Source organism: Tamandua tetradactyla, chromosome 20, assembly GCF_023851605.1.
Source record: "Tamandua tetradactyla isolate mTamTet1 chromosome 20, mTamTet1.pri, whole genome shotgun sequence".
In the NCBI taxonomy this organism is placed as follows: domain Eukaryota; kingdom Metazoa; phylum Chordata; class Mammalia; order Pilosa; family Myrmecophagidae; genus Tamandua; species Tamandua tetradactyla.
This window is the reverse complement of record NC_135346.1, coordinates 21,776,426-21,787,488: the sequence shown is the minus strand read 5'-3', so window position 1 is coordinate 21,787,488 and position 11,063 is coordinate 21,776,426. Positions and strand designations below refer to the sequence as shown.

Below are 11,063 nucleotides of genomic sequence, written 5' to 3'. Positions count from 1 at the left end.
CTTGCTGGCGTCCTTAGTTTCCACTGAGGCCGGGATGTATTTGTCTTCTCCTCTGGGCCTAGTTCCTTTCCGCCTCCAAGGCGTCTTTCGCACCCAGCTCACCCTGGCTTTTCCAGTTCAGCGAGAATTGGGAAAAGGCCCTGGAACAGCCCTGTTTGCCTCTGCCAGCCGCATCTTCGTCCAGGCGTCCAGTGATTCAGTTTCCCCGGCCACACATTTGAGTTCCTGGCCATTCCTCAGCCTTCGCGCCGGGGTCGGTGATCTGCATATGTAAATGTCCGATTAGAAATAATTAGGGGCTGAGTCAGCGGCTCCACTAGAAATAGAAGCCAGGCGTCTTGACTCGGAAGCCCAGGTTTCCCCCACCACTCAGCGGACGCTGCGTCCGCCCGGAGGCCCCGACCCTTCCGGGGTATTTGCAGCAGTGAGGGAGGTTTAGTTCCTCTGCGGCCCCCCGGCGCTTCGGCGCCCGGCGCGGAGCCGGACCAGGCGTGGGCGGGGCAAGGGCGGGGAGAGGGCGGAGCCGGAGCGGGTCCGGGGCGGGGCATCTGCGTGGGCGGGGCTTCCTTGAGTTCCGGAGTCGAGGCGCCGCCTGGGCCGGAGCGGAGATGCAGCCGCCGCCTCGAAAAGTGAGCTTGTCCCGGGGACAGGGGGTTCTGTTGGCCGGGGGGAGCGGAGGGGGCTAACAGGGCACCCGGCCCGTGGTGGGGGATGGGGAGTGGGGAGGGGTCAGGGCCCAACCCTGAAGTAACCGAGGAAACAACTCAGCCCCTCCTCGGCCCCGCCCCCTCGCCGCTCCTTGAGCCGAGTGTTCTTTAGGGTCCCCTCGCCGGGCCCTTCACCCTCCTCATACCCCTACAGGTGAAGCCGGCCCAGGAGGTGAAACTTCGCTTCCTAGAGCAGCTGAGCAACTTTCAGACCCGGCAGCAGAAGGAGGCTGATCTGCTGGAGGACATCAGGTAGCCGTCGACCCCACACGTCCCCTCCCCGCCGCGTCCCCAACATCAGCCTGCTGGGGGACCAGGAGGAAGAGCCCTCCAACCTGCCCACTCCCGGCCCCCACCCGAGGCCTGCCTCTCCAGACACTGAATAGGAACTCTCCCCCACCCCCACCCCACATCAGCGCACAGGGACCCTCCCTCAAACCTCTTGACCCCATGCCACCCTCTCCGCCCCCACCGTCCAGTTTAGGGCAGAATCCCCCTTCCCTCTTCCAGACCTGTTGGCAGGCTGTTGGACGCCGTCCTCAGCCCCCATCGGCCCTCACTTCCAAGCCCACAAATGGTCTTCCAGGGCTGGGGAGGATTCTGCTGGGGCTCTGAGCTAGGAGGTGAGGTTGTCCAGTTTGTGGCTTCCCGAGGTGATCTCAAGGACTCTGTCTCTTCAGCCCCCTTCTCTCCGGGTGTAGTCACACTCTAGGCTTGGCTCCCCTCTTCCTCCTGTCCGGGCTGAGGAGAGGATCAAGGGTGGGAGAACAGGACCAAGCAGTAATCTGTACCTCTCCCTCCCCACGCCAATATCCACAGATCCTACAGCAAGCAGAGGGCAGCCATTGAACGGGAGTATGGGCAGGTACGGGACTTCTTTCTCTGAACCTTCCCTTTTTTCCAGCCTCCTTTATACCACCAGCAACGTCCCTCCACACATACCTCTATTCTGGGCAAGTGCACATTGTAGTCAGGCAGGTTTGGTGTCAAATCCCTGCTGTGCTACCTATTAGCTGTGTGGCCTTGGACAGGTTACTTAACTACTTGGCCTCAGTTTCGTTTTCTGTAAAATGGGAGTAATAATAATGATACTGTACCTTCTGGTAGGGTTGTCGGTAAGGATTAAATAAGTTAATTAATGCAAGGCATTTATTGGAGTGACACCTAATATGTATTCAGTGCATAAATTGTTATGTTCGAATCCCCTTTTCTCCCAGTTGGGGAGGGCCTTTGAAAGGGAGCTGGGTCTGTGATGGTTTTTCCACCAGGCACTCCAGAAACTGGCGGGACCATTCCTGAAGCGGGAAGGTCACCGGAGTGGGGAAATGGACAGCAGGTGGGTGCCATGAAGGAAGAGTCAAAGGAGCTAAGAAGGGATGGGGAACTCAGCCCCAGGAACCTGTAGGGGTGCAGCCCAGTGAGGGGAGAGGGCACGTGAGCTGCAGGTAGAGCTGACACAGCAGCGGGAGTGGAGCTGACCCAGCAAGGACATTGTGGGTGGGGGTGGAGGGCATGAGTGAGCCTTGTGGCTGAGCTAATGGGCTGATCGATTGATGGGCTCCCAGACAGGGGGTGGGGATGGGGAAGCACTCTTCTCCCATAGTGTTGGGGGAGGGGGTCTCATGAAGCTTTGGAGTGGCCCCCTCTTCAAAACAGACCTTCTCTGGGGAGGAATAGGACAGTATTTGGTGCCTGGCGCTGCCTGCTGGATGCCACCGTGGCTGGGGGCCAAGCCCGGCTCCAGGCGTCCGACCGATACCGTGATCTGGCAGGAGGCACAGGGCGGAGCGCCAAGGACCAGATGCTTAGAAAGGTATGCTCGGTGAATGGGGTGAAGGAAGGGCTGGCTTGGGGCTCGAGGTGGTCTGGGGTCAGGTCTTTGGATGTCATGTCCCCAGGGAGCAGAAAACCTCCAGAGGGCGCAGGCTGAGGTGCTGCAGTCTGTCCGGGAGCTGAGCCGAAGTCGGAAGCTGTATGGGCAGCGAGAACGTGTGTGGGCCTTGGCACAGGAGAAGGCAGCCGACGTCCAGGCTAGGTGGGAGCATGGGGAATTAGGGGGCATGGCTAGGAAGTGGTGAAGCTAAAGCACCATGGCTGGGCCTGATTCTGACTCCTCTTTCTCACCAACTCAGGCTGAACCGAAGTGACCACGGGCTGTTCCATACTCGGACCAGTCTCCAGAAACTTAGCACCAAGGTTTGGGGGATGAGGGTGTGGTAGGGGGCAGGGTTGTCTAGTGGTTCAGAGCCCAGGAGCATAGGTCTGAGAGACTAGGTTTGAGTCTAGGCTCCCCTACCTCCTAGGGGCGACCTTGGTGAAATGATTTGATCTCTTTGGGCCTCATTTTCTTCATCCACAACATGGAAATAATACCTTTCTTATGCATACCTTTAACCTGAGGTTATGGAGGGCCTCTTCTGTACTAGGCACTGTTCTGAACACTGAGGATGCTGTGTAGTTACCTGCCCTTAGGAAGCTCACAGCCTGTTTGGGGGAGACAAGCAGTAAATAAATAATCAAATTAAGATGAAACTAAGACAAGAGGCTGTCATGAAAGGTAACAGGGAGTAATTTAGAGGGAAAGTCCCTCTGAATAGGTGGCTTGAGTGTCAAGCAGATCTAGGGAAAGAACATTCCAGACAGAGGGAACAGTGAATGCAAAGACCCTGAGGTGGCAATAACGTTGTAGGCTCAAGGAACCGAGAGAAGGCCAGTGTATAAGCAAGGGGACAAGCACTGTGAAAAGAGAACAGAAAGTTTGCAGGGACCAGTTCATGTAGGACCTAGGAGATATGATAAAGAGCAATTTGGATGTTATTTTAAATATGTGCAGAAGCTACTAGAGGATTTTGAGCAGGGGCTGTGAGTCCTGGGGTCCAGGACTCCCTGCCAACACCTGTTTCTCCCTTCCAGCTGTCTGTCCAGTCAGCCCACTATTCCCAACAGCTGAGGGCAGCCCGCAACGAGTACCTGCTCAACTTGGTGGCCACCAATGCCCACCTTGACCACTACTACCAGGAGGAACTGCCTACCCTGCTCAAGGCCAGTCCCAGCCCAGATACCCATGCCCCTCAATGCGCAAGACCTCACCCTGCTTCCTGCTCCCCATGCTGGATGGTGCCTGTTGTAGTTTGCTAGCTGCTGGAATGCAATATACCAGAAACAGAGTGGCTTTTAAAAAGGGGAATTTAATGAGTTGCTAGTTTATAGTTCTAAGGCCGAGAAAATGTCCCAATTAAAACAGGTCTATAGAAATGTTGAATCTAAGGCATCCAGGGAAAGACACCTTGGTTCAAGAAGGTTCATGAGACACCTTGGTTCAAGAAGGTCGAAGAAATTCAGGGTTTCTCTCTCAAGAGAGAAGGCACAGGGCGAACACGGTCAGGGTTTCTCTCTCAGCTGTAAGGGCACGTGGTGAACACGGCGTCATCTGCTAGCTTTCTGGCTTCCTGTTTCATGAAGCTCCCCAGGGGGCATTTTCCTTCATCTCCAAAGGCCGTTGGCTGGTGGACTCTGCTTCTCGTGGGTGCATCATTCTGCTCTCTCAGAATCTCCTTTTTCTCCGAAATGTTTCCTCTTTTATAGGCTTCCAGTAAACTAATCAAGACCCATCCCCACCCAGTTTAACAACCACTCTTGATTGAATTACATCTCCAGGGAGATAATCTAATTATAGTTTCAAGCAAACAGTGCTGAATAGGGATTAGAAGAAATGGCTGCCTTTACAAAATGGGATTAGGATTAAAACATGGCTTTTCTAGGGTACACACATCCTTTCAAACTGGCACAGTGCCAGGGACCTAGCCTGCTTGGAGTGGCTAGAAGATATATATCTGGGTTCTGGTTTTGCTTCTAGCTGAGACTTGACATTGTGCAAGGTTCTTGACCCTTCTGAGCCCCAGTTTACTTATCAGGGATAACCCCTGCTCTGCCTACCTCATAGGACTGTAATGGGGCTCAAAAGAGTAATGTGAAAGTGTTTTTTAAATTGTTAAGTGCTGTACCCACGTGAGATTCTATTATCAGAAGCAATCTTAATGCTTCACTCCTTCCCTTCTCCCATACCCTATGCCCATCATCCTTCCTAGTCTGGACAGAGTCAGCTTTGCAACACAGGCCTGTGGGAAAGGTGACTTCAATGTCTTGGGGTTCTCTCCAGGCCCTGGTTAGTGAGCTGTCAGAGCACTTGAGGGACCCTCTGGCCTTACTGAGCCACACGGAACTGGAAGCCGCAGAGATTGCCGTGGAGCACGCCCGCCGTGGGGGACAGGCAGCTTCCCAGGTGAGGGCTGTGCCCTGTAAGAACTCACCCTGATATGTTTACCCTTTGTTAATTTAGACCAACCTAATGCATTTCTACCCCTTTCCTTCTCACCTGGTCCTCTTCCAAGAGGGGACAGGGTTAGAGGGATAACCAATGAAGGACTGTCCTTTTCCAATCCTTAGATAAGCTGGGAGCATGATCTGAAGCTTCTTCAGGAGCCCGGAGTATTTTCCCCCATGCCACCTCAACAGTTTCAACCAGCAGGGACTGATCAGGTGAGACCTCGCTGCCTGTTGGATCCAGGCCAAATGTGGTTTAGGCCTCCTCTGCCATTACCCTTGTCTGGTACTGACTTCGCCACTGTTAAAACCTTGGCTGGGGGTGTCAGAGCTCCAGTACACTCCCCCCAACCGGGAGCACAGACTAGCACACCTCATCTCAACCTTTCAGTCACTTCGCTGCTCCTCTCCTCTTTATTCCACTTCTGTCCCTCAACCTGCTCCCAATTTCTGGGACTGTCTGTTGCCACACGGATGCACTCTTATGTCAGTGGACATAGACATGTGTCCCCACCTCTTTGTCCCTGTCCCTGGAGGACAGGACAGAGAGAAGAAAGAGAAGGGAACTGGAGAGAAGGGGAGTCGAGAGGGAGTGGCATCTGGTCTTCTCACAGCCCTGCACCCCCTTTCCATTCAGGTGTGTGTTCTGGAGCTGGAGGGGGGAGCAGGAGGCGTGGCTGGGGAGAGTGGCCTGGAGAAAGAGGTTCAGCGCTGGACAAGCCGAGCTGCCCGCGATTACAAGATCCAGAACCACGGGCAGCGGGTGAGGAGGGGGACGCAGGTGTTGGGGGTGGGCAGGAAGAGCTGGGGGACAGGGATCCTGGAGTTACTGGAGGTATCAGGGAGCTGTAAGCAGGAAGGGAGCAGAAAGGTACTTTAAGCCAACAGTGTGGCACAGTGGTTAAGAGCATAGCTTTTGGAGCTAAACTGACCTGGGTTCAAATCCTGCTCTTTTACTTCCTACTTATATAAACCTGGGTGAGGGAGTGACTTCACCTCTCTGGACCTCAGTTTCCTCATCACTAATGTGAGGCTAATAATGACACCCATCTCATAGGGAGAGCAAATTGACATAATACACATGAAGCAACCAGCACAGTGCCAGGTTTCCCCACCCACCCCTGTCCTCTGCCTCCCAACCAGGTACTGCAGCGGCTGGAGCAGAGGCGGCAGCAGGCCCCAGAGCGGGAGGCTGCAGTCATAGAACAGCGGCTACAGGAAGTGAGGGAGAGCATCCGACGGGCACAGGTAAGACCCAGCCTCTGGGGCCTAGCCCTCCTGCTCAGGCAACTTTGCCAATCTACTGCCCCAGCCCCTGCCCTCCATTCCTCTGTCTGATGATGGGGTGGAGGGGAGCAGGGGGCCAAGGGTAGACCCAGCTGGCAGGCTTCCACTCACTCCCAGAGGCAAGCCCAGGCAGGCCGTAGCCTTGACTAATGCTTCTTCCCCATGCCAGGTAAGCCAGGTGAAGGGGGCTGCCCGCCTGGCCCTGCTGCAGGGGGCTGGCCTGGATGTACAGCACTGGCTGAAGCCAGCCATGACCCAGGCCCAGGACGAGGTAGAACAGGAGCGACGGCTCAGTGAGGCCCGGCTGTCCCAGAAGGACTTCTCTCCCACTGTGAGTCCCCTCCTCTCCCTACCCATACACACCCATGGAAGGTAGGCGTCATAAAAGGGAGATTCCAATAGTACCTGCTCAAGGGGTTGCTGTGGGGCTTAAATGAAATCATTTAAGTACAATACTTTGCAGTTTCTGGCACAGAGGATTCTTAATAAATTTTTATTTTGAATGTAGTATGGTGGCTAAGAACTGATGTTCTGGGGGCGGGCTGTGAGTGGCTCCACGAGCACACAGCTAGCTGCTCCACTGATCAGCTGTGTGATCTTGGAAATTGATTTAACCTTTCTGAACCTCAATTTCCTCATTGGTAAAATGTGGGTGATAGTTGTGCAAATACAGCGAGTTATCATGAATGTTGAACTAGACAATATAGGTCAGCTGTATGTGGCATTGTGCCTGGCGCCTAGTAAGCAGTCAGCAACTGTAACTCGTTGTCACTAGTATTGTCCTGCTATGGTAGTCTTGCTTGTGATTCATAGTGAATGGCTGGGTGGATCCATACCTTGGAGGCAGATCCACCGTGTCTTTCAGGAGTAGGATGGAGTGGGAGGTACAGCTGGTGCGGAGTGGGACTCCCGTGATGTCTGTTCTCTCCCCCCCACCCCCAGGCTGAGGATGCTGAACTCTCCGACTTCGAGGAATGTGAGGAGGGGGGGGAGCTCTTTGAGGAGACTGTCCCCCCAGCCATGACCACCAGGCCCCTCCCCTGCCCCGCACACGTGGTGTTTGGCTATCAGGTGTGAAAGGGGGTGGGGCCTCAGCTGGGTAGGGATGGGGGACCGCCAAGTCCTGAGTCTTCCTTGTGGGGCCCAGGCTGGGCGCGAGGACGAGCTGACCATCACAGAGGGCGAGTGGCTGGAGGTCATAGAGGAGGGAGATGCTGACGAATGGGTCAAGGTGGGTAGGGGACCCTGACTCTGACCTTGCGGGGTGGGCAGTGGGAGGGACTTCTCCGTGGTCCCTAAGGACCCAGCCAGGCAAAGCCGGAAGCCTGAGCAGAGGAGGGCCAGGGCCACGGGCTGCCAAGGCAAGTCTGATTTCTGTTCACATCGCTGGGCAAGCAGGCTCGGAACCAGCGTGGCGAGGTAGGCTTCATCCCTGAGCGGTATCTCAACTTCTCGGACCTCTCCCTCCCTGAGAGGGGCCACGACAGCGACAACCTCTCGGGGGCAGAACCCACAGGTAAGGAAGGAAATTCAGGGTCCGGGGACCCAGGGTGGTTATGACCCTGGGGTGTCGTGGTCCTGGGGCACCCCTGCCACCTACCCCCTTCACCATCTCTCCCGGGCTTCTGCAGCGTTCCTGGCCCGTGCCCTGTATGGCTACACAGCACAGAGCGCAGAGGAGCTGAGCTTCCCCGAGGGGGCGCTCATCCGCTTGCTGCCCCGGGCCCAGGACGGAGTGGACGATGGCTTCTGGAGGGGAGAACTTGGGGGCCATGTTGGTGTTTTCCCCTCCCTGCTGGTGGAGGAGCTGCTTGGTCCCCCAGGGCTCCCTGACCCCTCAGACCTTGAACAGGTGAGGCATCCTCCTCTCTGGGTCCCCAGGCATCTCTGGTTTCACCCTTTACCCCAGTAGGCCCATATTGTCTTAATGCTTCTCCCCTCCTTGGGTTCACATCCTATGGTGGCTTGAGCCTCCCCATCTCCTTTGGGCCGAAAAAAAGGGAAAAACCAAGGCACTGTGACATGGCAGTTCAGAGCTCCAGCTTTAATGTGGATGTATCCGAGCTCAGATTCCTATTGTGTGAGCTTAGAAAAGTGATTTAGCCTCTCTGACATCTTCACGTAGAAACTTCAATGGGATCCCTTCAATAGAGATAATTTCTACTCCAGCAGGCTCAATGTCATGATTAGAGAGAATGGAGATAAAGCCCTTAGCACGGTGGCACACGGGAGGTGCTTTATATAGGATACCTGTTATGATAATATAGCAGGAAGAACACAGGCATGGCCGTCAGGAGCCCCAGGTTCTAGCCAGGACTCTACCACTGCCTGGCTCTGTGATCTTGGCAAATGGCTTAACCTCTCTGAGCTCCATCTCTAAATTAGGAATCACAAAAACTCCTACTACATAGATTTGTTGGTGAGGATTGACTGGATTGGTGCATGTGATGTGCTAACAGAATGCCTGGCATATAGTAAGTGCTCAGTACAATTTTAGTTATCGAAATAGGTATCAGCTACAACCCCTGCCCAGGTACAAGCATTTGGCCACTCCCCATATTAGGGAGTGATGGGATAGGAATTGAAGGTTGAATAAGAGAAAAAGCTGGCGAAATCTTCCCACATCCCAGGAATAACTCTATGCCCCACCCTCACCCCCAGACACTGCCATCCCCTTCTCCTCCGAGCTTCTCCCCTCCTGTACCCACCTCTGCCTTGGATGGGCCCCCTGCACCTGTCCTGCTTGGGGGTGAGTAGAGGGAATGGGGGCCCTGGGAAGGGTGAGAGATGGGATGAAAGAGACTTGGGACTCTTCTCCGGGGCCATACTCCATTCCTTTGCCTACCTTCAGGCACCTCCACAGGACAGGCTCATTGCCTCATGGTGGTGAGAAGTGCTTGGGCTTGGGAGCCAGGCTGACTGGTTCAAACCCTATTCTGTCACCTCCTGGTGTGTGATTTGGGGTGGAATGTTCAACCTGTAGAGGCCTCAGTTTATTCCCTTTACAAAGTGAGAGTAGGAAAGTCACCTATCTCACTGAGCTGTTGTGAGGGTTAAAAAAGATGTCTACAGAGTACAGGACATTGTCCCTGGCACATAGTAAGTATGCAAGTCGTAGCTGTTTATCATCATCATCATCATTAATTTTTTTTTTGGGGGGGTGCATGGTCCGGGAATCGAACCCAGGTCTCCTACATGAAAGGTGGGCATTCTAACCACTAAAGTACCCTTGCACCCATCATCATTATTGTTTAATTACCTAACTTCTCTCACAGTCTCCCAGTGTTCTCCTAATACACATTCTCTGTTCTTAGTGTCCTAGAATCCTGCAAACACCTTGATTTGTGTTATCATTTTTCCCCTTCGAATGCCCACACTTTCTAAAACCTCCTGGTACTTCCACTTTCTCCTCAGAGCCTCCCTTCCCTGACCCTCAGGAACCCCATACACATTTTTTGCCTTACCTTCTCCAGTACCCCTAGTTCACTTTAAATGATATCGCCCCCAGTCATTTGTTGTGTTTGCTGACATTTCATGTACTAGGTTCCTGATAGCTGCTGTGGATGGGAGTGCTGTATCCCACCTCCCCTGCTCTAGAACCTTGAGCGGGGGTGATTATACAACAGGTGCCTGATGAGTATTTGTTGAGCATAGATGGAGTGATGGATTTTATGGCCAAAATTGGTGACTATTCTACAGTATTTGTAGAGTGCCGTTGACCTAAGTGCTGGGGATACAGCAGTGAACAAAACAAAATCTGAAAACTGACTTGTGGTTCTATATCCAGATCAATCCCTGGACTGCGCTGGACCCCTGGACCTGATGGCACCTCGACTCAGGCCGGTAAGGACCCCTGCCTTGGAGAAGATTGTGTGACGAGAGGTTATTCCATCTCTTCGTTTTGTCAGCAGAGCTGAGGGAATGGATGGGACTGTGTGTTCCTTACAGATGCGCCCACCACCTCCCCCACCAGCCAAAGCCCCGGATCCTGGCCACCCGGAGCCCCTCACCTGAGGACCAGGGTGTTCACTGCCCCCCAGTGATGCTGCTGTCAACCCCACGCTGTCAGAGACCACTCCCTCAATGATCCTGAACAACACAGCCAAAAGCTGGAATCTACCCCCATTTCTACTCTCATCCCAGGGATAGAAACTTTTCTTCTCACCCATTTCTGGGGCTGGAACCCATTCTCCTTCTGCCATCTCTATAGATAGCTGCCCCTTCCTCTTCCACCACTACCCCATCTCTAGGGCTGGAATCCCCTCTACCCCATCCTGAAAGCTCTGGGGCTGGAACCCACCTCTCCAAAGTCTTGAGTGGCTCTGACCCATCTGCATCTCCATCCCAGCTCTTTGCCCCACTGCACCCTGGATACCTGGGGCTGGGGCCAGGACAGGGGCAGGCTTTGGGAGTCAGAAGGAGCTAGAGCCAGGAGGCAAAAGCAGCTGTAATGGTCTGAGCGGATTTATTGACAGTGAATAAAGGGCAAGAAGCCCAAGCTGGGACCTCTTGTGCCAAGAGGGCAGGGGGCCTAAGTTACTATTGCTTTAGGGGCCCACCAAGGGCAGGGGTCTGCTCCCATCTGCCAGTGCTAGAGCATATGGAGCCAGAGGTATTGGGGAAGGTGGGTCAGATGGCCTGTTGGCAGGCAGGGGAAGGTAAAGAAACTGGGAGGTGAGGTGGGAGGGACTTCTCCCAAGGTCCCCAGCCTGAGACCGTGCAAATCCAGGTGGAAGTAGGGCTGGT

The 11,063-nt window shown here is 54.3% G+C and overlaps 1 protein-coding gene across 7 annotated transcripts; it reads left to right on the top strand.

The window, feature by feature from the left end:
- Window positions 1-547: 547 nt before the first annotated feature.
- On the top strand, window positions 548-10,840 carry FCHSD1 (FCH and double SH3 domains 1). 7 transcript variants are annotated; one of them, XM_077137255.1, is made up of 20 exons: window positions 548-629; window positions 862-959; window positions 1,527-1,572; window positions 1,976-2,043; window positions 2,385-2,520; window positions 2,606-2,742; window positions 2,840-2,903; window positions 3,621-3,749; window positions 4,867-4,989; window positions 5,154-5,246; window positions 5,668-5,793; window positions 6,174-6,278; window positions 6,487-6,648; window positions 7,260-7,388; window positions 7,465-7,548; window positions 7,716-7,833; window positions 7,949-8,169; window positions 8,979-9,066; window positions 10,105-10,160; window positions 10,291-10,840. In XM_077137255.1, exons 1-20 carry the CDS (start codon window positions 609-611, stop codon window positions 10,402-10,404), a joined length of 2,118 nt encoding a protein of 705 aa, XP_076993370.1. In that variant the 5' UTR covers window positions 548-608; the 3' UTR covers window positions 10,405-10,840. The 7 variants fall into 7 exon arrangements, with proteins under 7 accessions (XP_076993370.1, XP_076993373.1, XP_076993369.1 ...); XM_077137258.1 differs by having other exon boundaries at window positions 10,266-10,840; XM_077137254.1 differs by having other exon boundaries at window positions 2,379-2,520.
- Window positions 10,841-11,063: the final 223 nt, after the last annotated feature.

Coding starts and splice junctions, on each gene's coding strand:
- FCHSD1 (XM_077137253.1), top strand. CDS start 609: ATGCAGCCGCCGCCTCGAAAA. Junction 3,750..4,866: donor AACTGCCTACCCTGCTCAAG/GCCAGTCCCAGC, acceptor GGTTCTCTCCAG/GCCCTGGTTAGTGAGCTGTC. Junction 7,389..7,464: donor ACGTGGTGTTTGGCTATCAG/GTGTGAAAGGGG, acceptor TGTGGGGCCCAG/GCTGGGCGCGAGGACGAGCT.